Source organism: Populus trichocarpa, chromosome 19 (genome assembly GCF_000002775.5).
Source record: "Populus trichocarpa isolate Nisqually-1 chromosome 19, P.trichocarpa_v4.1, whole genome shotgun sequence".
In the NCBI taxonomy this organism is placed as follows: domain Eukaryota; kingdom Viridiplantae; phylum Streptophyta; class Magnoliopsida; order Malpighiales; family Salicaceae; genus Populus; species Populus trichocarpa.
In genome coordinates, this window is record NC_037303.2 from 14,675,605 (window position 1) to 14,700,907 (window position 25,303).

The window sequence follows — 25,303 nt, forward strand, 5'->3', positions numbered from 1 at the left end:
TAGAATACACTATATGAGAGTGGATTTTTTTCGCTGCGATGTCGCACACATGCGACATATATTATCATACTCATTATTATAAAACATGCTTAATTACGTTATGGAATTTAATGATATTAGAAGTGCAATATGATGATATATAGCTTTAGTGAGAATGCACTTTTAAGTATTTATCACACCCCCCAAAACCAACTTAATACTCATCCTTAGTAATTAAAGCGTTAAAGAAGAAAAACAATTTGCAAAATAAAAAAAGCAAGGCATTCATCATTTAACTTGCTATTGATCCATTCAAATAAACAAACTCTCCTTAAATTTATATATCTGCTATATACTTTTTAATCAAGATATTAATAAACCTTCCTTTTGTGCTCAATATATCAAAACATAGCTATGGGGCTTTTCTTGAAAGAAAACAAAATTTTGTTCTAATGTTTTTCTAAGGTTAACTTCATTGGATTGAGATTATTATTATTATTATGAAAATATAACATAATGCATCATTAACCCATCTAACGAGCTTTAGGCTAATGAATCCCAAACCAATTGGTCTTAGGACATCAGGTGTTGAGACCCCCTTCGAGCTTAGTAACTCGGGTTGCAGATATTAATACGTAGATAGTGCAATGCTTGATTCCCTTAAGCTTTTCTCCTCAACACATGTAACAAGATTTGGGTCAATAGCTCCCAAGTCAGTTGACTTTAGGGTATTTGGTGTTAAGACACCCCTTCAGACTTAATTGCTTAGGTTAGGGAGGCTACGAAACCAAGCTTATCTATATTTTTATTTATTTATTTTATTATCATTTTTTTTGCTTTTTTTATTTTTTATTTTTTGAATTATATACTATCCATTTTTCCTTAGTTGTTACATTTAACAAAAGAATATAAATAATGTAATAATCCAATGTGCAACCCATAACGATATGTGTGTGTGAAAATGAGGGTTTATTAATACTTGCTAAAAAATATATGAGCAAAATTAAGTGATAACAGTACGAGAGTTTGTAAATTTGAATATTTCATAATGATGTGATCGAACCTAATATTACAAATAACCATACTTCAACAATGTCTAGTTTCCAAGCCATTGGCATGAGGGTTATGACTCCAATAAGACCTTCCCTTGACAAGGAAGAAATTTTACCTAGCTAGTTATTGCTTGAAGTTTTATTGGTAATGTGATGGGTGGATATTGTTTTTTAAAAGTAATTTTATTTAAAAATATATTAAAATAAAAAAAATTATATTTTTTAATTTTTGACAACACCAAAAAAAAAAAAGAATTAATTTAATTTTTTATGTCAAATATATTTTTAAAATACATCTAAACATAATTTTACAGCATCCAAAATCACTACCCTTCATTAACAAAGATTCTTTCCAATAAAGAAAAATTAATAGGCTCCAGAGGGAGAGAAAGAGCATTGAAAAGGAACTAAAAGATACTACTAAACAAAATTTGGGTGCGCCAGAAAATAGTTATAAAAGATAGAGCATGATCATGGCTCTACCCAGAATGTAAGGTTACCAAGAAAACAGTCACAAAATGGCTTAAACAGAACATCTCTTTTCCTATGATCAACGCCTAATTTTTCAGACAAGTGGATTGAATAACTTGAGAGATTTAAATAGGTTAAGAGTTTTGGTAAACGATTCTCAATGGATTATTATCTCAAATTATCTCTGACATTATCTCATCCCTCAGCTTCCTAAGTTCCCTCAAGACTCTTGCATTCTCCTTTCTTCGCTTTCTCTCTTTCTTCTAACCTTGCTTGCTTCTTTTCTTCAGCTTTCCTGCATGTTTTCTCTCCTCTACTATCATGATATTTTGCCCCGTGCTCACCACTCTTAGCTGACCTCCCCTTTGCTCTCCATCAGAAGAACTATCCTCAGAGGAACTAATCCTAAAAACATCCTCCAGAACCAGCTATGCTCAAGAAACAGATGCTAACATCTTGCAAGCAAAAATTACAACCCTGAACAACTAGATTTCCCAGAAATCCAGCCAACATTTACTAACCAAAAGCTAGGAAAATGGTTAGATGAGAGTAAAAAATGAAATTTACTAAATCAAGATTAATGGGCAGTGATTAGTACCTAATCAAGAAGGTTAATGAATAATTATCCATAATCAAATGGTTTCACATACATAAATTTGTTCCAATTTGACCAAGAAAATAAATAAAAACTCAAATTCAATCTTAATCACAACGTCAAAAATTAAATAATAAAAACTGGATTAAAAATAAATTCATAATTATTCAACAGACTCCATGAATCCAACAAAACAACCTTAATTGCTCCTTACTTATGCAATTAGGGTATTGGCAATATGCCTTTTAAGATTCCAACAAAACAACCTTAATTTAGATACACTTCTAAATAAGATCTTTGCACTAAAGATTATGTAACTCAAATATATCTCAACAAGATGAACTTAAACTCTAGATTTTGGGAGGAACTTCAAATGATAAAAAGGAGAAGAAGAATACTAAAAAAAAAGGTAAGGAAGAGTGTGTGAAATCTGAAAAATTCTTAGATTAAACTCTTCTTCCACTCTCCTTTTATAGTGAATTTTAAAAGTTAAGAAATTGAAGAATTAATTCTCACTATTATCAACCTTTAATTAACCACCATAAATCAAGAATTAAATCTATAAAAATCAAGGGTTTTTTCATATTAATTTTTCATTCAACCATAATTTGTTTAATTAAAACAAATTTCTAGTAGGTTTTTTGACATAATATTAGAGACTTGATGACTAAACAATCATGAGTTTAAATTTCATCCCTTTTTAATTAATACAAATAAACACAAAGAAGTATAAACCTATATAAATTTTAAGTTTTAAACCTTTTTTTTTATTATTGAACAAATATGTTAAATCTTGGTAGGAGATAAAAAATTTCAAATCATGAATAATTTATTCTCCCTTTCCAAATCATATGATACGACAAATATGTTTTTAAGGGACTTAAAAACATTCAATAACCTTATGTAAAACAATTCATGTAAGGTGAGATCATACATAACTTTTTCTTTAGCGAATTTGATACTTATGGAGGCAGCTAGTGAAAGAGATTGGGATTCACCCCTAGAGAGGAAGTAAATCTTAAGAAGATTTCGTTTTTCATTGGGAATGAGAGCATCTGTAATCACAATAAAATAAGAAGATTAATGAATTAAACCATTTGCAATAATTTCTTCTCCCTTTCCAAATCATATGATGCGACAATATTGTGGGCTCTCCTTGCTAGCTAGTGTGCAGGTCCTGTAGATATTGACACTTCAGTGTAAACTGTAATATCTCACATCGACGGGTGAGGACTTAAAGAATTGTCTTATATGAGCATGCTCACTTTGACTAGTCAAACGTGTTTTGAGGCCATGTGTGGCTGTCAAGAACAAATCCGTGAAGCCTGTAGACCAAAACGGACAATATCTTGCTAGTGGGGTGGGGTGTTATATTTGGTATCAAAACCCGGCTCACTGATTGTCCGATGGTGCCGACGGGTCGTCGGGCTCCTTAAGGGAGGTGAATTGTAATATCTTATATCGGCGGGTGAGGACTTGAATGAGAGCCTTATATGAGCAGGTTCACCTTGACTAGTCGGACGCGTTTTGAGACTATGTGTGACTGCCAAGAACAAATTTGTAAGGCTCGTGAGCAAAAACGGATAATATCTTACTAGTGGGGTGGGGTGTTATAGAAACTTTCTAAATTTTCCACTGAATTGATAATGGAGGGCCACGGGAACAGGTAAAGCAAGGTGCCGGAACCATCTTTTCTTTTCATTGTCTTTCAGGCTCTCCCTTGTCATAACAAAAAAAAATTCATATTATCCAAAAAAAAAAAAAAAAAAAATCAAGTTACGTTTTTACAGCCAAGCTAATATAAAATATCAGCCACCTCATTTCCTTCGCTTAAAACACCGGACACAGAAACTCAGTTTAAGGGACTTGAAAACATTCAATAAACTAATAAAAAAAGCTTCACCTAAGTTCTAAAATCTTAAATTGAAACAGTTGTTTGATATACTAGTGATATTATATTAAAGAGCTTTTATTTGAAATAGTGTATTAGATAATAATATAAAAATACATTTTTTCTCCTAACCACTTAAGTTTTTACGTCTATACCAAATTTTACTGCAAACATTTTAAGATTAAAAAATCATTATTTTCATTTTATGCTTATTTACCTCAAAATTTTAAGAAAATTTTGTTTTATACTTTTATTTGTATTTGTATTTTTATCACTTTTTTAATACAAAAAGATATTTGAACTCAAGACTTTCTTTTGTAAAAATAAATAAATAGAGAACCTACTTGAAGTTTAACTCACTACTAGTAAATTGATAAATACAAACAGAAATATCAACCGAATTTTTCTATTGGTATATTGCGATGACCTTTACCGACATAATCGGCCCTTTTATCCCCCTTTTATTTCTCCTTCTTTCTTATGCATTTTTTCTTGCATCGAACAACCACCCCTCCCCTCTAATCTCAACACAATTCAACTTCTCACAATAAATTCAGCCACCACAGTACTCAATTTGCTAATATATGTGTTCTAATTCAATTTGTTTTTAGGATTCTCTTTTTTAAGTAAGTAAATCTATCTTTTTTTTAGAAAGAATTTGATAGAGCCCATATATTTTTTAAATGAACGTGCCCATTTAAAACTGATGTCACAAAACGATATTATTGGAGCTTCAATCCTGCTCATCATGGTTCAGTGGTAGCCTTTATCGATAGTCTATGTTCTCCTTGTATTGGGAATGAGGGCAAATATATATCACAATTAGCTGTGAATATTAATGGGTGGAGCAATCAGCTGTCTATGTTTTTCATTAATTTGTATCGATAGTTTCTTTTTTTTTTTTTTTAATTTTAGTTATTGTTCTTTTAATTTTTTCAGCTATAACTTAGAATTTTATTCCATAGTATTGATTTTCAATTTAAAGTCAGAATATTCTCAAACCCTTCATGTATGTGACATCATGCAAAGAAAAATAAATTCTAATGTATAAAACAGTGCCAACATAATTTGAAAGAAATAAAGTTCGATGATGAAATTCATATTACAAAAATTTATTGTTCCAATTGATAATTGAAAAGAAGTAGCTTAAACACTATGAGAAGAGATCTCCCAAACTTATTGTGCAAAATGCCATAGGCAGTGGAGGCCACTCAGCTGTAAGATCCAAATAAATTTTCTCCATTGTAGGCCGAGATTGGGGATTGGGATGCAAGCATGCAAGTGCAATTTTCATCACGTGGACAACGCCCTCTGCTGCTCCTTTTTTAGGAAGTGAGATGCGTTGGTCTAACACATCCTTCAATAGTGCATGTTGAGCAATCGGTGGCATCGACGATGATGACGAAGATCCTGGTGATAAGAGTGCTGAAATGAGATCGCCTGGGTGCCTTCCTGTCATCACCTCCATTGTTACCACTCCGAAGCTATAGACATCACATTTTTCAGTCACTTTCATTGTGTAAGCTAGCTCTGCCAAAAAAATTTGATTATGCTTAGTTTTTATCAAATAGTTGAACGAAAAGACATTAACTTGATGTTGAAATAAAGCTACGCACCTGGAGCAGTATATCCAAAAGTACCTGCAAATGAGGTCCAATTGGATGAGTCAGGCATCAACATTCTAGCTGTGCCAAAGTCAGAGACATGTGCCTCATATTCCAAATCCAGAAGGACATTATTGCTGGTAATGTCTCGATGAATGATCGGAGGAGAGCAAGAATGGTGTAGATAGGATAAAGCCCCAGCCATCCCTTTCACAACAATTAGCCTTTTCATCCAATCCAGCTCAATTGCTTGTTCCTCACTGGTTATAATCTTTCTCAAGCTTCCTCTTTCAACGAACTCATAAACCAGAAAAGAATGCTTTGCATGTGAGCAAAATCCATACATTTTCACAATATTTCGATGTCGAATATTTGCCAACACGCGAACTTCCTTTTCAAAAGCTTTAAAATCGGACAACTTTTCTGTTTGTGACCGGTGAAGTTTCTTCACAGCAACCACCTGTTCTGTTGGCATCACTGCTTTATAAACAGTTCCATATCCTCCTTCGCCAATGCAGTAGTTGGAGTTGAATTCCTCTGTAGCCTCAACGATATTCTCATACAACTTCTTCCCATCATGGCCCAATATCGTGAATATGTTTCGATCTTGTTCATTTTCTGGCTCAGCTTTTCTCTTCCTAGCTCTTTGGCGGAGAATTATGAATAAAGCTCCAATCACAACAAACACTAAAAGCAAGCTTCCTAAAAGAGGGAGTACAATCAAAATCACAAGTTTGTTGCTCTTTCTCTTAACAGTTGTTCTGCTTTTTGGAAGATTGCACGGCTTTAGACCACTGGCGTTGCCACATATACCCATATTATCCCTTAATGCCTCAAATGAAGCGTTGTGGAAGGCTTTGATATCGGGAATGGGGCCTTGTAGCTTATTGGATGATATATCCACAGCTGTTAAGCTTAACATGTCTTTGAAAGTGCTCGGAATCCGTCCAGAAAGCATGTTGTGAGAGACATTTAGAGTTTCCAACTTTTGCAGTTGCCCAAGTTGCCTCGGTATCTCTCGAGTCAGGAAATTGCAGCTAAGATCAAGATCTTGAAGAGAAAGTAGAAAGCCTATCTCACCTGGAATGCTTTCTCTAAATTTATTACCGCTGAGGTTCAGCAACAATAAATTTGAGCATTCCCCAAGTTGTTTTGGAATCAATCCACTCAGATTATTAGATGCTAAATTAAGGATTTGAAGATTGGAAAGCATCTTAATATCTAAGGGAATGGCACCTGAAAGATGGTTGTTGTTAAGAATAAGCTTGTACAACAAATTCAAACCCCCTAAATCTTTTGGGATGGCTCCTTTTAACTGATTTGATGACAGATCAATCAAGTGTAGTTGAGTAGCCTTCCCAAGCTCTGGTGGTATCTCACCAGAAACATTATTGTTTGAGATTTTAAGGCTTGTCATGCTACGACAATCTCCCCATTTTGAAGAAAGCTCACCATAAAAATTATTGTAACTCAAATCAATATAATCCAGATGTGGATAGACACCAAAAACCTCAGATATATTTCCTGTTAATTGATTCCAATCAAGTCTTACTCGGTGTAAACCAGTACAGTTTTTCAACCTTTTCGGGATTGGACCTGAGAAGTAGTTGTAGGCAGCAGTAAGGGTTTCCAATACTCCTCCATGGCATAACTCTTGTGGCAAATGACCCGTGAATTCGTTGATATCCAAAGACAAAACCTTCAAATGGGTGAGATTGTTCATCTCTAAGGGCAATGGGCCGTGAAGTTTGTTCCCAAGTAATCTCAAGTTCTCAAGCGATTTAAGTTGTCCTATTTCTGAAGGAAGACATCCAGATAAATTATTTTGACTTAGAACAAGTGAAGTGAGCATTGTCATGTTACCAACAGAAGAAGGGATGGGACCAGAGAGTTGGTTCTCCGAAACACTAAGAAAAAATAAATTTTTTAATTTTTCAATGGAATAAGAGATTTCACCGGTTAAAACATTACTTGACAAGTCAAGTTCATTGAGAGACTCTACCAACCCAATTTCTTGAGGAATGGAACCAGAGAGTTTGTTACTCCCAAGATAGAGCTTAGATAAGCTTGTCAAGTTTCCAATAGAAGAAGGGATGTGACCAGAGAGTTGGTTATTAGAAAGAACAAGGAAAAATAAATTTCTTAATTTTCCAATGGAATAAGGAATTCTACTGGTTAAAACATTACTTGACAAGCCAAGTTCATTGAGAGACTCCAGCAATCCAATTTCTTGAGGAATGGAACCAGAGAGTTTGTTATCCAAAAGATAGAGCTTAGATAGGTTTGTCAAGTTTCCAATAGAAGAAGGGATGGGACCAGAGAGGTGGTTCCTAAAAAGACTAAGGAAAGATAAATTTCTTAATTTTCCAATGGAATAAGGGATTTTACCGATTAAAACATTAATTGACAAATCAAGTTGATTGAGAGACTCTAGCAACCCAATTTCTTGAGGAATGGAACCAGAGAGTTTGTTACCCCAAAGATAGAGTATGGATAGGTTTGTTAAGTTTCCAACAGAGAAAGGGATCAAACCAGTGATATTATTTTGTTCTAGTGATACTTCAATGAGCATGGTCAAGTTTCCAATAGAAGAAGGGATAGGACCAGAGAGTTGGTTCTTAGAAAGACCAAGGAAAGATAAATTTCTTAATTTTCCAATGGAATAAGTGATTCTACCGGTTAAAACATTACTTGACAAGTCAAGTTCATTGAGAGACTCTAGCAACCCAATTTCTTGAGGAATGGAACCGGATAGTTTGTTACCCCAAAGATATAGCTTAGATAGGCTTGTCAAGTTTCCAATAGAAGAAGGGATGGGACCAGAGAGTTGGTTACTAGAAAGAACAAGGAAAGATAAATTTCTTAATTTTCCAATGGAATAAGGGATTCTACCGGTTAAAACATTATTTGACAAGTCAAGTTCATTGAGAAACTCTAGCAACTCAATTTCTTGAGGAATAGAACCAAAGAGTTTGTTACCCCAAAGATAGAATATGGATAGGTTTGTCAAGTTTCCAACAGAGAAAGGGATCAAGCCAGTGAGATTATTTTGAGCCAATGAAATAACGAAAAGAGACGTCAACTTTCCAATTTCATGTGGGATGGTTCCAGAAAGAGAATTGTTCGAAAGGTCAAGAACAAAAAGATTACGGAAGGACGAGAAGTTGAAATCATAAAGCGTACCTCTCAAGCCAAAGTCTGCAAGGCTCAAATTGGTGACGCTTCCAGAATTGTCACAAGTGATTCCAATCCAGTTAATGCATGGGCTCATGCCGACCCAGGAAGAAAGGAGAGATTGGCTTTGGTTGTCAAGACTGACTTTCCATTCGAGAAGAGCCTCAGCTTCTGTATTTTTACCAAATAGTGAAGTTGTGGAGGAAGTGTGTTCAGCTAAAGCAAAGAAAGAAGAAAAGTTGACTATGTGAGGGAGAAAAAACAGGATGGGTAGAAAGAACGAGAAGAATGGTTTGTTTAGTAAGGACGTCATGGTGTGTGTTTTCAAGAGATATAGGATATGATTTGCTATGGTAGATTAGGCTCTCCCATGGAGAGGTATTTATAGGTAGGAAAACATGATTATAATTTTTTTTTTAAAAAATCATTGAATATTACATCTCTTCTCTAATTAAATTGAAATTAACTAGGCAAGTGATAGTGCATAAAATTTAAATAAATAAATAAATTTATTACTATTTTCAAACAAGAACTACTTAGATATGTAATCTCTAAAATTTAATTGTATTTTTTTATATACAATATTTTCTCCTCTTGTATTTATCAATTTCTATAATAGAAGATCTTTTCCAATAGAAAGATATTAGGTGAAGTCTCAATATATGATTTAAATTATTCTCTAACACACCTTCTCAAATGAAAGCCCTTTGGGTTTTAAATTTGCACAACCTTGATACTATGTCAAATAATCATCTTAATCTAATAACTTAAGTTATTAGGTAAAGTCTCAAGATATGATTTATATTATTCAAAATAATATGCTTAAATGAATTTTTTTGTTCTAGAAAATATCCTCGTTTTCTCATTAATTTTTCCATCTTATCTTTTTTTCCCTCTAAATAAAATAAATTGAAAAGGACCATGAATGGAGAAAAGGATCAAATTACAAATAGATTTAAAATCGCAGGGATTAATTTAGTTATTTTCAAAGCTATTTGCAATAGGATTTAGAGTCTCTTAAGTAAGAGTATTTACAACAGTTTGGATGAAAAATTAGTCCAAAAAAATAAATTGGAGAATGATCATAAATTTAGAGAAAGATTGAGCACAAGTACAATTGTAGAGACTGAGAATTTTAGTCTTAAATAAATGGAGAAGATGAATAATTTCTCATTTTTTTACTTATTAAATAATTGAGGAACAGTGAATAAATGAAAATTTTTTTTCTGAATAATTATGGACAATTAACATATCCATAATATATATAACGATTCAAAATATTATTCTGATTTAAAAATTTAAAAACTATGATTACTCTCGTGCTTGACACGGTTGTCTAATTTCTGATAAAATTCCAACTCAACTTTCTTTCCCCTTTCCATATCATTGTTTGCGACATTAACTGGAAAGTCCTACGTTCACATGCATGCACACTGCCTTGTGTATACTATGAAGGGATAAAGGTCTCTACAATGTCAAGTCTTCTCACTTTTTGCTTTTTCTTTAAATTCTCGTGCTTGACAAGTAGACAGAAAAATGAAATAGAAAAACTATTTCCAGCAGGAGATGAGATTGATAGAGAACGTTAATCACTATGAAAGTATCGAGGGATCATAGAGAAAATAGCTTCTTTATGACCAATTGAATATGAAAGTAAATAAAGGGTAATAAAAAGCAAAGAATTCTATGAAAGAAACTTTAATTTCGAAAGTTTTTTTAAACAATGTGATCACTTCTAGATCTATATATTCAATGGGAGATATTGTAATTGACGTGAGACACACTTGTGGGTGTATCACATTGTAATTTCCAGTTCTTCAATAATTTCTTCCCCCATTCCATATTTTCCACTGAAAAGATAATGGAAAAGTGTATGTGAGAGACTCACCAAATTTCCCACAAGATAATGGAGGGCGACCTTCGACAAAGAAATTGAGAATATCAGGCTGTGTTTGGAATTGTGGTTTTGACTGCTTTTTAAAGTATATTTTATTTAGAAATATATTAAAATAATATTTTTTTTATTTTTTAAAAATTATTTTTGATATCAACACATCAAAATAATCTGAAATATAAAAAAAATATTAATTTAAAATAAAAAAAATATTTTTAAAATATAAAAATAAACAGAGTTTAAGGATCACCACCATGGAAACGAGTCAAACAAGTATGGTCCTTCAATGAACCTGGTCAAGTTCCTATCAGTCCATTTTCTGAAGTTCTGTCGGATCTTGTACAGACTTAGATTGTTGTTCAGACTTCAGAGTGACTCAATGAGGGAAAGCTGGAGTTGATGCGAATATCCTATCTGCTGCGTTGGTAAAATCTAGGCTGCAGAGAACTAAAAGTAATCATACTTCAACAATGACTAGTTTCCAAGCCATTGGCATGAGGGTTATTACTACAGTAGGACGTTCCCTTAACCAGGGAGAAATTTTACCTAGCTAGTTCTTGCTTGAAGTTTTGTTGGTATTGTGGTAGACGGTGTTTTTTAAAAGTATTTTTTATTTAAAAATTATTATAAAATATACCTATATAGAAAATATTGTAGTCATATTCTTGTGTGGTAACTGTCGCACGTGTGCGGCGTCACGGCGAATATTCCACTTCAATCTAAATGTATCTATCTAGCAAATATGGGGAGATAAGAAATTCTTATCTTTTATCGGTGGAAAATGGAATGGGAGTCGCCACCTAATATTTTGGTCACTAGGAACCCTAACTGGTCTCAGAGATCAGGTACGGGGACTGATTGCGTAAAGGAAAGGTATTAGCACCCTAAATACGCCTTATCTAAGGTAAGCTGCATTGTTTGATTGTCTGATAAAAAGCTAAGGTGTTATTATATTTTTAATTATTGGTCTGTCTATGGTTCAAAAAAAAGTCCTCCTCAGTAAGGAGGTCCTTATCTTATCGGATAAAAACCTAGCCGTTCTAATGTCTATATAAAAACTATATTTTTAATATCAGGAATACGTTTTACGTATAAATTTGTAATCCCAGATACTAAAAGAAGACAAAATTTTTTTTAGAATTTTTGAAATATTGGCCTAGTTCTCATGGCTCTAACAAACTTGTTATTAAAGCCAAAGTGCATGCTAAAATCTTATTGAAATTTTTTTTCTTGTGTTTTATGTATAAAAACAAAATGATTTTTTTTTTTGTTTTGTTGTATAAAAATACGATGTGATGATTTTTCTTATCTTTGAGAGACTTGGCCGTATGCATGAAAAACAAAATATTTTTTTTGGTTTTATAAATTTTTTTGCAATTTTTTTGACAAAAACCAGATATTTTAATACTAGATTTGTATCTTTACGGTATAAAAATACAAACTAGTATTAAGCAATTTTGATAAAAATATGCAGGAAAATCAACCAATTTTTTTTTAAGGATTTTTCAGAATTTTTAACATTATATATATATATATATATATATATATATATATATATATATATATAATTATGTGGGCTGGGCCGGCCCAGCGAACTGAGCCGGACTCAGCCCAAAAGGGTTGGTAGATCTCGGCCCAATAGTTCTTTTTGCTTCTTTGGGTCTGGGCCGGACCTGGCCCAAACATAAAGGTTGGGCCAGAACCGGCCTGGCCTAGGAAAGTCAAAATAGGGAGGGGAATTATTTTCCCCTCCCATCCTCCTACATGTAGAACGAATATCGTTCTGCATGCAGGGGGAGGTGAAGCCAAAAATTAAATAAAAGCGAAAGGGAAAGAAGAGTTACCTGGCGTGGAGGAGGCGGTGCATTGCTGTTCTGGCTGCTTTGCTGGCAGTGCTACGGTGGAGGCCGGTGGAGGTGTCGTGGCTCACGGACGGCAGCTCCAAGCGCAGCGGTGCTGCTGTTTCAAGCGGCGGAGAGGTTACTGCTCTTCCCCTCTCTTTTAGTGTTTTGTTTTTTTCCTTCTTTGTACTCCCTACTCTCCTGTTTGTTTCTCTCTCAAACACTCCCCTGTTTCAAACTCGTCTTCTTTCCCCCCCCCTCTCTCTCTCTCTTTCTCTCTCTCTCTCGTCTGCTTTCCTTTTCTTTTCCTCCCGTTTATTTTCTTTTCTTCCCCCTCCTCCCCCTTTGTAACTGGTGTTGGGTGGTATTTATAGGGCAAAGGGAGCGGGGGCGTCCCTATCGCCACCCTATTGCTGCGCATGAGGAGTAAGGCTTTCCTGCCCTGCCACGACGCCGGGTGAGGTGACCAACGGGCGCGGTTTGCTGGGCACGTCTTTGCTGGTTTCTTATTATGAGGGGGCGTCAAGCTTTGGATGTTTGGCAGAGCACGCGGGGAGAGAGAGGCAGGAAGAAGTAAAGAAGAAAAAAACAAAAATTTATCTTCCCCTGTTGCACGTCCAGGGGAAGAAGGAGGAGGAACAATGTCGTTCAAAACGACACTGTTTTGTTCCTTCTTTCTTTTTTATTTGTGTGGGGACCAAAAAATGGGTTACAACAGTAACCTCCACCATTACTATTGTATATTGCCCTACACACACACACACACACACACATATATATAGAAAGGGTTGGCTAACCACTAGGTTAAGCTTCCTAATTATTCTCAACTTGGTATCAGAGTTTTCTGCCGTCAGAACTCTTCTCTTCCTCTCCTTTTTGCAGCCGACCTTCTCTCTTCCTCTCCTAAATGGACTCTACAGCCGCTGCAGCCGCCTTCTTCCTCACCACCGGTGGTGCAGCCCCGCCGACCAGCCCTCTACAAGCTACTGCCGGTGGTGTTCTTCCTCCACAACAGCAGCCTACCCTTGCTGAACAAGTCAATGACTCCTTATCGCAAGTTTTTTCCATTCCTCTACACATTATGGGCATATAAACTCCAGTTATCGTTCCTCTCTCAAACACCCACCAAGTTGTTTCGTTGAAACTTAAGAACACAAATTATCTTTATTGGCGAATACAGATGAAACCCTATCTCCTTGGTCAAGGTGTTTTTCACTTCGTTGATGGCTCAGTGTCATGTCCTCCATTTCATGTTTCTGACAGTTCTGCTGGTTCTTCCTCTACAATCAGCCCTTCTTTTCTTCGTTGGAAGCAACAGGATCAACTTATTTTGAGTGCATTACTCTCCTCTCTCTCCGTGGATGTGTTGCATCTTGTGGTAGATTGTTCTACCTCGCATTGTGTTTGGCGCACTCTTGAGAAAATGCTTGCATCTCCGTCTAATTCTCGCATCATGCAACTCCATGGCTCCTTTCCAGATCTTCGGCAAGGAGACTCATCGGTTAGTATATACATGCAGCAAGTCAAACGTTATTTGACGAATTCTGTAACAACCCCAATAGTTAGATCAGTTTATCCATTTAACTTCCATATAAAGGGTAAATGGAGCTTAATTTTTTTTTGTTCACCAAAATTTCTAATGAAATTTTGACAGAGTCTCCCCTATATCGGGAGGTCTCAAGTTATCGACAATTTACCCTGCACACATTTATAATCACATCCCACCCATAATCACATCCATAATTGGTACAAATCAACCATTTAATTCATTCGAGAATATATTCAGGACAAATCTTCATACTCAATCTCCATCTCATATCACATGCATAAGTTAGTAATTAAGAGAACCATCCAAGCACTGAAATTTCATATATAAGCATAACACAGTTTAGCATTCTGAACATAAGCTAGTACATTATAATTTCCCAAGCATAGATACATTTAATATTCCAAAAACAAAATGATACAAGGAGTATACTATTCTATTCAGGTTACATGTTTACTGCATTACAAAATTACATGAATAATCCATAAGTTCCAAACTTATACAAAAAGGGATCAAGGAACCTAAATTCTACTCCTGGTGTGAATGGGAGAGACCTGCAAAACATAAATTTTCCATATAATTAAAAATAACTAAAATACAAACAATTCACGAAAGAAAAATTATACAGCATGTTGTAACCCATTTTTGGGTCCCAAAAAATAAATAAAAATAAAAAGCCAAATGAGATTAGAAAAATAATAAGAGGTGGGAGCGCTCAGAAAGAATCAGGAAAAATTGATTGAGGAGGTTCAGAAATGCAAGGAGTGAAATTTTACAGTATATATTTGACTGAGAAGAGCCCTGTTGGAAGAGAAAATTTAATTTGAAGAGAAAAGGGCCAAAATTGGATGTTTATGGACTCAATTGGATTTTATTGAAGGTTTATTTGAATTTATAGAGGTTTTGATTGCAAGGAAAATTGAGTTTTAAGTCAATTTAGGCTTTAATTGGAAGAAATTAAAGTTCTGGGGTCAAATTATAATTTTTGAGAGTTTATTAGGTCCAATCAGGGGCTTAATTGCATACATGTTGAGGTTTAATGACCAATTAGGGACTTATTTGACACGATCCAAAACCAAGGACCAAACCATAAGATGCACTAAAATAAAGGAATCCAATTACAATTCGGCTTGATTACAATATTAATTTTTTTGAAATTTTGAAACGGCGTCAAGCATTATTTGTTGTCTCCTTAAAAGAAAGCCATTTTCAGCATCAAAACAGGGATATGGTTTGCAGTAAATGGCTGAAATTATGGGGCATGTTTTATGGCTTGTCCCGGATACCATTATCACCGCAAGGCTTTCCTTGCCTATAAAAGGAGGACGGAGACGAAAAAAAAGAAGAGGGAGAAAGACAGAGGGGACGAAGGAAAAACACAGGGAGAGAGAGACGACCACAGCACCAACAGTCCCCTTCTCCCCGAGTCCAGCTTTTTTTTTCTTTTCGTTTTCCTTCTTCCCCTCAGCCGACCAAAGAACACACCAGCCCCTCTACCTTTCCATCTCTTTTTATCCCTTCATCTTCAAGTCTAAGCCAGCCACCAGCGGCTTCCCTGGTTTTTTTGAAGATTTCGGTCACAGAACCCCCAAGCCTCCAACAGCCTTTCCCTCTCATCAACAGCCCACCATTTTCCCCCACGCCACCACCCTCCTTCCTCAGCTCATCATCTTTCTCCCACACGCCGCGCTACCATTGAGGGAAACCGTTGTACATTGAGGAGGGCGAACAGCTGACAGAAGGAAACACCCGCGATCAAGAGAAGAAGAACCAAACAGAAGCAAAGGAGGAAGGAAAACAGAGGCGGGTGCATCTGCATAAAGGAGAAGAAATACTGCAGAAAAGCAGTTGCTGACAGTGAGCTTCTCAGCCACTGCCACCGTCAGAACCACCGGGAGACCTCGTCGGCTGCCTCTCCACCGCCACCAGCATCACAGGGAGTGTTCGCCATCGTCTTCAACATCGCTTCTGCCACCAGGTTTGTTTCTCCTTCTCGTCGCTGTGCATGCACCATTTCCTTGCATTTCACTGTTCAAGTGAAATATAATTCACTTGAACAGTGAAATGCTATTTCACTAGTTACTTACTGTGCATATGCACAGTAACCCGGTTACTGTGCTGGTGTACAGTAACCAGTCCATACTTGTTTTGGGCTGGACCCCAGCCCAGCCCATGCTGCTGGGCTGAGTCCAGCCCCTGTAGAAAGTAGGCCCATTTTATTTTGGGGCTGATTTTGGCCCATTTTCCTTTTGGGCCGGGTCTGCCCATTCAAAAAGTTTTCTTCAAAGATGTATTTAAAAAATCTGTGATTTTCTGCAAGTTTGTATTTTTGTACTATAAAGATATAAATCCGGTATGAAAATACCCGATTTTCGTCAAGACATCAGAAAAATAAAAATAAAAAATGTTTTGTTTTCATGCATACGGCCAATACCCTAACATTGTTTTTATGTTGTTTTATCTAAAAAACAAATATTTGAAGTTTCAAAAATGTGTTTTCGCATGGATTTCTTAAACACAACAAAAATCATTTTTCTTGCATTTCTGGATTTTACAACATGTTTGTAAAACTCCAAAGGGTATTGGCCAATATTCCAAAAAATATAAAAATCTTATTTTTGGGGAATTCATCTATTATTCACCACTAATGTTTGGATAAAGAAATCCCTAAAGGACGAATATCCAAAATATTATTGGGGATAATTTGTTATTATTCACCACTAATGTTTGGATAAATAAATCCCTAAAGGACAAATATCCAAAATATTATTGGGGATAATTTGTTATTATTCACCACTAATGTTTGGATAAAGAAATCCTTATAGGACGAATATCCAAAATATTATTGGGGATAATTTGTTATTATTCACTGTTAATATTTGGATAAAGAAACCCGGAGTGGTAAATATCCAAAATAATTTTCTAGGAATAATAAATCTACACACATCCTTGAAAGAAGCCTTGATTATAATCGAGGACATTTCAAATTTTTTTACTCCACGGTTTGCGAGCCGTGAGAGTACAAAACATTAAGACAAAAATAGGTTTTTAAAACACCCTAGATTTCGTTCATCCGAGCAGACTTATCCTAGGAAACAGATGGGATTAGAGAACATCAACACCATGACAGTTATAAGGCAAATCAAACACCAAGCAGCTTACCTTAGGTAGGGCGTACTAGGGGTGCTAAAACCTTCCCTTTACGCAACCAGTCCCTTGCCTTAGAATCTCTGAAAGACCAGTTAGGTTTCCTAGTGACCTTAATACTAGGTGGCGACTCCCTTTTTTTCACAACAGAAAGACCCCAACAATCAATCCCCGCTACGAGGACGGGTCGCCGCGACGTCGAGCTCTCGGGAGGGTGCGACAGGATGGCGACTCCACTGGGGAACCTAGGACTAGGCTTGGTATTTTGTTTGTGTTTTGCCATGTGTTGTTGTTTTCTTATATGAATGATACTTTGTTTAAAAGCTTTAGCATGCATCTTTACATTCTGTCATACATGATATAGTCATTCATCACTTTATGATTATTATCTTTTTTGAGGGCACACACATTAAACTTTAAGTTAGGTGGGGGACTAGCAGCTTGCCTTATGACTTGAGTCAAGGTTTAAGTTTGTGTAAACCCCAACTCTTTGCTGAGTGTTTAGACTGATAGTGATTGGTACATGTGCCATCCCACTATCTACTGAACCCCCATATTGCCTTTACGAGGGCGATCACTGGGACAACAAGAGACCCCTTTTTAGAGACCAAGTAGTAAACCTACCCTATGTCTCACGTAAAGGAACTAGAACCTATCCTTAGGGTGTATGATCCATAATGTCTTTTGCATCAAAACAAGTCTAACCTCCAGCATTTTGAATTGCAGGACTTGTGAACGAAATGGCCACCATTGCTAAATTTTCCATCATAGAATATGGGAAAAATTCTGAACTGTCACAATTGACTGAAGGAGACTGCCTTAGAAGCGATGCTAAGAAACTGTCACCAATCAAGAACTTGAATTGCATTATGAATGAGGTGAACAAGTTGACGACTCATTTTCAGAATGTGGATAAGGATGCATTTTTTAATAAATACGGACGTTTGATGGAAATTGCAAGGGTAGAAGTTTTAAGCCCAGCTGTGCGAGCCATAGTTCATTTTTGGGATCCAGACTACCGTTGTTTTTCTTTTGGAAGCATAGACTTATGTCCCACTATGGAGGAATATGGGATGTTGACTGAGTTTCCAAACAATCTGTATCAGATTTATTTGCCTTTGAGGTCTGACAAGATCATCCCCGAACTGTCAAAACTGCTCAGAATCTCCAACTTGGAAAAGTTTTTGGAAAAGAATGCTACCGGTCTGAAATGGAGGATGCTAGAAATTGAACTGGAAAAGAAGTCAGGATTAGAAAAAGAGAGATTAATTGCCTTGGGCATATTTGGCCTTGTGTTGTTCCCAAGTCAGACGGGCTTAGTGAGTTTGGAGGCCGCTGCTGCTTATGTAGAGTATGAGAATACACAAATCAATCCAGTGGCTGCTATTTTAGCTGAAACCATCTTGACGCTTAATCATTGTAGGAGGACCGGAAAAGGAGCAATGAGATGTTGCACGCAGTTGTTGTATATCTGGATGGTTAGCCATATCGAAACAAAAAAAACCTGTCTTCAATAATTTTTGGTGGTTCACCCAAAAACCCCTGAAGTTAGTAGAAGAAGAAGAATGGGGAGATCTAGACAACCAAGGTTGGGTTGACAAATTAGAAGGTTTGCCTAATAGTGATTTCAAGTGGAGAGCCCCATGGATAACGACGATGAAAGTCCTAATAAGTTGTGGACAAAGACGTTGGGTACCATTGGTAGGGATTACAGGTTATGTGAGTTATGCTCCTGCCCTGGTGGTAAGGCAACTTGGGGGCATGCAGTTTGTTCCAAGGACTATGGGAATTGCTCAATTCTTTGGTTTGTTCAAAGATCCCATTGCACAAGAAGTTTTGGAGATCATCAAACAAGATTGGAAGCATCTGGTTTTGGTTGAGATAGAAGGTTTAAAGGATCCAAGTGCAAGTGAAGGATATACAAGATGGAGAGATTTAGCAGCTTCAGCCATGCCTTGTGTAGGAGTCAAATCTTCCCAAACTGTAGAAGAGCCTATTAAGAGGAAAAGGGTCAATAATGAAGAGGAGTTGAGAAGACAAGTGGAAAAAAAACTTCAAACAGAGTTGAGCAAAAGCAGAAAAGACAAGGCAATGTTGGAAGAAATGATGCTAAACGAAGATAAAAGGAGAACATTTCTAGATGAGCAAATACAATCTAGAGACGCGCGAATAACAAAGCTTGAGTTAAAGCTGGGTGAGGAGAAGATTGCTAGGGAAAGGAGTGAGAAGGAGCTAAGTGGGATGAGTTTGGATTGGATGCAGAGTTGCTCTGAACTTGAAGCAATGGAGATTGACTTTAACGATTGCCAAGGAAGTGCAGAATATTTCCAAGAAAAATTTGCACAAGTCTAGTTCGAATTGATGGATAGGATTGGGAAGTATGAGGATTTGAGCAAGAAATATATGGAGTTGGAAAGCTGTTTAATGGTGACTACAAAAGAAAGTAAAAGGAAAGATTTTGAGGCTGTTGAAGCAGAATTAGCGGTTAAGAAGAATGAGATAAAAGTTATAAGGATAAAACTTGACAAGGAACGTGAAAAGGTGAAGTATTTGGACGAGAAGCTAGCAGCAATGGGAAAACACAAAGATCAAATCGACACCAACAACACTGCTTTGAACAGAACCAATATGTTGCTCATAGAAAAATGACCAAGACAGATGAGCAAATGGACGAAGCTGCTGCACATGCTCGAATTATTAGAATTAATGCGCGGAATGTGGGAGGGGACATCATTCGCTATCGCCGAAGCCTAGCTGAAACCGATGCCTTTCTAGGGAAGATTGAGAATCGTGGTTTTGCCTTCCTACCTTTGGCTAGAGAGTTTGTGGAGGAAAGGGATTAATAAATTTTGTATTTCCTTTTCTATTTATTAGTGTAATAAACTTATCAAGCATTAATGAAAAGGGCGTTGACCCATCTTCTTATGCAAAATCTGTCTCTTGGTGAATATGATTCAAGCAAACGACTTGAAAGGTAGTACTCCTAGCAATGTGACAAAAGAACCTATGTTTATAAGGTGGTGGCTATTATTCGTTCACAAGAAAGTTGCATCCATACCCAATATACAAATGCATTCTTATCACAATCATGCATTATATCATGCATTTTCTTATACATAAATACACGCATATGCAGACTGAGAAACATAGGTCCCCCTTCTAGAATCCACAACACTCGATTAGAAAAAAGGTTGGAAAATGAAGAAAGGTTACACCCAAAAGCTCAGTACCAGAGAAAGCTTGAAGGAGTTTGGAATGATGTTGCGCACCTAATCGGTTTGCTCAAGCAAATGTTTTGAGACAATTTTTCCTTTAATGAGATCATGTATTTTCAAAAGTTCATCTTGATGTTTTTACACATCACTTTCCATTTTCAAATCGGATTTTTTAAAACAAACATCTACACTTTACACTGAGAATGAATGGCCAAACTTAAGAATACAATCCATAGATTCGGGCAATGGAAAAAAATAAAAGAAAAATTGAAGATATGGATGACATGATTGCTAAACCTAGAGAAAGTGAGAATCATGTCCAAATATTGAAGGATTTGTCTTGAAAGAAGTATAAGGAATTAACCACGATATGTATTACATTGCTCGGTTTATATCCCAATTAACCACGACTTGTGACCCGATTTTTTCGTTTGTTAAGGAAGAAGAACCCTGGAATTTGGAATGAAAAGTGCGAAGAGGCTTTTGAGAAAATCAAGCAGTACTTGTTGAGTCCACCCCTGCTTGTTCCTCCTGTACCAGAAAGGCCATTGATATTGTACCTAACAGTAACAGAAACAACAATGGGATGTGTGCTTGGGCAACACGATGAAACCGGAAGGAAGGAAATGGCCATTTATTACCTGAGCAAGAAGTTCACGGAGTGTGAGTCTAGATATACGGTGATTGAGAAGCTGTGTTGCGCACTGACCTGGGCTGCAAAGAGATTACGTCAGTATATGTTGTATCACACTACATGGTTAATTTCCAAATTAGACCCATTGAGGTACATTTGTGAAAAACCCAATTTATCGAGCCGAATTGCAAGATGGCAAGTTCTATTGGCTGAGTATGATATAGTATATATGACAAGAAAAGCCGTAAAAGGGAGTATTATTGCCAATCGCCTGGCTGACCATGCTATGGAAGATTATGAATCATTAGACTTTGAATTTCCCGACGAAGATATGCTTGCAATCGAGGAAGAGAAATCAAATTGGTGGATTATGTACTTTGATGGTGCTGTAAATGTATGTGGTAACGGAGCGGGTGCGGTGATAATCTCTCCTGATAAGAAGCAGTATCCGGTTTCAGTTAAGCTATAGTTCAGGTGCACCAATAACACGGCGGAGTATGAAGCTTGCATTCTCGGTTTAGAGGCTGCATTGGAGCTAAACATCAGAAAGATAGATGTGTATGGAGACTCAATGCTGATCATTTGCCAAGTAAAAGGAGAATGACAAACCAAGGAAGAGAAGTTAAGGCCTTACCAAGAATACCTGTCTAAATTGGCTGGAGAATTTGAGGAAATAGAGTTCACCCATCTAGGAAGGGAAGGAAACCAGTTTGCAGATGCTTTGGCTACACTAGCATCTATGGCCAAAATAGACTTTGGGCACAAGGTACAACCAGTACACATCAATATCAGAAATAACCCAGCTCATTGTTGCTCAGTCGAAAGAGAAGTGGATGGAAACCCTTGGTACTATGATGTCAAGAGTTTCATCCAAAACCAGGCATATCCCATGGGGGCATCCAAAATCGACAAGAAGACCTTGAGGAGGTTGGCAATGGATTTTTATCTTGATGGGGAGATTTTGTATAAGAAATCATCTGACGGGACTTTGTTGAGATGTTTGGATGAATTTGAGGCAAATAGTGCGTTACGAGAAGTCCATGAAGGGATTTGCTCAACCCATGCTAATGGACACGTGATGGCTAGGAAGATACAAAGAGCCGGTTACTTCTGGATGACATTAGAAAAGGATTGCATCGACTATGTCCGAAAATGTCATAAATGCCAAGTATACAGTGACAAAATCAACGCCCCTCCAACTCCTCTATTTAACTTGACATCTCCGTGGCCCTTCGCGATGTGGGGAATTGATGTGATCGGACCTGTAAACCCAAAAGCCAGCAATGGTCACAGGTTTATTCTTGTGGCTATCGACTACTTTACAAAATGGGTAGAAGCCGGATCATTTGCTCATGTGACGCAAAAAGTAGTGAAGAAATTTATTGAGAGAGATTTGATTTGTCGATATGGTCCACCAGAAAAGATTATCACTGATAATGCCCAGAATTTCAATGGCAAGATGATAATAGAACTTTGCGCTAAATGGAAAATCAAGCATTCCAACTCTTCGCCGTATAGACCAAAGATGAATGGTGCGGTAGAAGCTGCTAACAAGAATGTCAAAAAGATTATTCAGAAGATGGTAGTCACCTATAAGGATTGGCATGAGATGTTGCCATTTGCCCTTCATGCGTATCGCACTGTAGTCCGAACCTCAACAGGAGCCACCCCGTACACGTTGGTATATGGAATGGAGGCGGTTATGCCTTTAGAAGTGGAAATCCCCTCATTGAGAGTACTGGTAGACTCTGGGCTGGAAGAGGTAGAATGGGTAAAAGTTAGATATGAACAGCTGAATCTGATCAGTGAAAAGAGGATAGCCGCAATCTGTCATCATCAACTTTACCAAGGAAGGATGGCCAAATCATACGACAAAAAGGTTCGACCTCGAGGATTCCACGAAGGAGATCTTGTACTGAAGAAAATATTGCCGTTACCAGGGGAAGATCAGAGTAAATGGGCGCCGAACTATGAGGGCCCTTACGTGGTGAAGAAAGCATTCTCGGGAGGAGCTTTGCTGTTGTCTAGAATGGACGGAGAAGATCTAGTTAGGCCAGTGAATTCTGACTCTGTAAGGAAATATTACGCTTGATGTATTCCGTAATCTCCCAATCAATAAAATAAAGTTTGGCCATGAATTTTCTCTGTAAAAAACCCTTTCTTCATAAAAAGCATGATCTCATAGCATTTGAAATCTTTTACTTAAACAAACTCTTTTTTTTTTTACGCATAACCAAGGAGTTGACTCCATCAATTGGAGAACCAAATCAAATCTAAACTTGACATTTTTATGCACACCACACTGGGGGCAAGAAGTGTACGAAGTGCACATAGGGCTTCATAGTGAACCAAAGCCCAAAGGGGTATACCATAAAACTTCTAAAAAGCATCTTTTATGAGAATTGCCAATTGCATTGAAAGTTTCAGTTTTCATGAACAAAACCAAATCTTTTGAGTTTTCCTTTTGAGATAATAATAAAGCGCAATACTCAATGGAGCAAGAAAGGGCCCCATAAGAAACCAGAGATCTCTTCATTAAGAGGATATGGTATATTTCGGTTCATGAGAAAAGGTTGAAACAAGAGCTCGAAGAAGTTTACGATGAAAGGGGGACCTATGTTTCCAAGATAGGTAACAAAAACATACATGCATATTGACCATAATGCATTGCTTTCAACATGTGTCAGATCGGTGTTTCATCACCATTTCTCAGGTAGTGCGTTTTCTAACCCTACCTCATTTTGAGCGTGCCTTTGAGCCCTCACTTCTTAGGTAGTGCGTTTTCTAACCCTACCTCATTCCAAGTGTGCCTTTGAGCCACCACCATTCAGGTAGTGTGTTTTCTAACCCTACCTCCTTTTGAGCGCGCCTTAGAGCCCTCACTTCTTAGGTAGTGTGTTTTCTAACCCTACCTCCTTTCAAGTGCGCCTTTGAGCCATTGTCAATATTTTTCTGGGTAGGTCACCCATTACAATGCGACCAATTCTCTATGTTTTTTTTGGGTGGGTCACCCATTACAATGAGACCATTCTTCCACCTGGGTAGGTCACCCATTACAATGAGACCGTTCTTTTCTTTATCTTGGGTAGGTCACCCATTTACAAATGAGACCGCTCTTTCCTTTATCTTGGGTAGGTCACCCATTACAATGAGACCGCTCTTTCCTTTTCCACTTGGGTAGGTCACCCATCATAATGAGACCATCATTTTTTTCTGGGTAGGTCACCCATTAGAATGAGACCATTCTCCATCTTTTTTTACTTGGGTAGGTCACCCATAATAATGAGGCCATTCTTCCCCCTGGGTAGGTCACCCATAAGAATGAGACCACTCTTTCCTTTTCCACTTGGGTAGGTCACCCATCACAATGAGACCATCATTTTTTTTTCTCTGGGTAGGTCACCCATTAGAATGAGACCATTCTCCATTTTTTTTTTACTTGGGTAGGTCACCCATAATAATGAGGCCATTCTTCCCCCTGGGTAGGTCACCCATAAGAATGAGACCACTCTTTCCTTTTCCACTTGGGTAGGTCACCCATCACAATGAGACCATTATTTTGTTTCTGGGTAGGTCACCCATTAGAATGAGACCATTCTCCATCTTTTTTTTACTTGGGTAGGTCACCCATAATAATGAGGCCATTCTTCCCCCTGGGTAGGTCACCCATAAGAATGAGACCACTCTTTCCTTTTCCACTCGGGTAGGTCACCCATCACAATGAGACCATCATTTTGTTTCTGGGTAGGTCACCCATTAGAATGAGACCATTCTCCATATTTTTTTACTTGGGTAGGTCACCCATAATAATGAGGCCATTCTTCCCCTTTGGGTAGGTCACCCATAAGAATGAGACCACTCTTTCCTTTTCCACTCGGGTAGGTCACCCATCACAATGAGACCATCATTTGTTTCTGGGTAGGTCACCCATTAGAATGAGACCATTCTCCATATTTTTTTACTTGGGTAGGTCACCCATAATAAGGAGGCCATTCTTCCCCTTTGGGTAGGTCACCCATAAGAATGAGACCACTCTTTCCTTTTCCACTCGGGTAGGTCACCCATCACAATGAGACCATCATTTTTTTCTGGGTAGGTCACCCATTAGAATGAGACCATTCTCCATTTTTTTTTACTTGGGTAGGTCACCCATAATAATGAGGCCATTCTTCCCCTTTGGGTAGGTCACCCATAAGAATGAGACCACTCTTCCCCTTCTCCACTCGGGTAGGTCACCCATCATAATGAGACCACACACAT

General features: G+C 37.2%; 1 protein-coding gene across 4 annotated transcripts in view; it reads right to left on the minus strand.

Moving 5' to 3' along the window:
- Positions 1-5,055: 5,055 nt before the first annotated feature.
- LOC18108650 (probable leucine-rich repeat receptor-like protein kinase At1g35710) overlaps positions 5,056-25,303 on the minus strand; it is an 80,196-nt gene continuing 59,948 nt past the window's right edge. For 2 of the 4 annotated variants that reach the window (XM_052449474.1, XM_052449477.1), the window contains 2 exons: positions 5,605-6,828; positions 5,056-5,518 (listed from right to left, as the gene is read on the minus strand). In XM_052449474.1, coding sequence (XP_052305434.1) covers positions 5,142-5,518; positions 5,605-6,828 — 1,601 coding nt within the window. In that variant the 3' untranslated portion in view covers positions 5,056-5,141. Of the gene's footprint in view, positions 5,519-5,604; positions 7,103-25,303 lie in introns of all 4 variants that reach the window. The other 2 variants (XM_052449475.1, XM_052449476.1) reach the window with 2 other exon arrangements.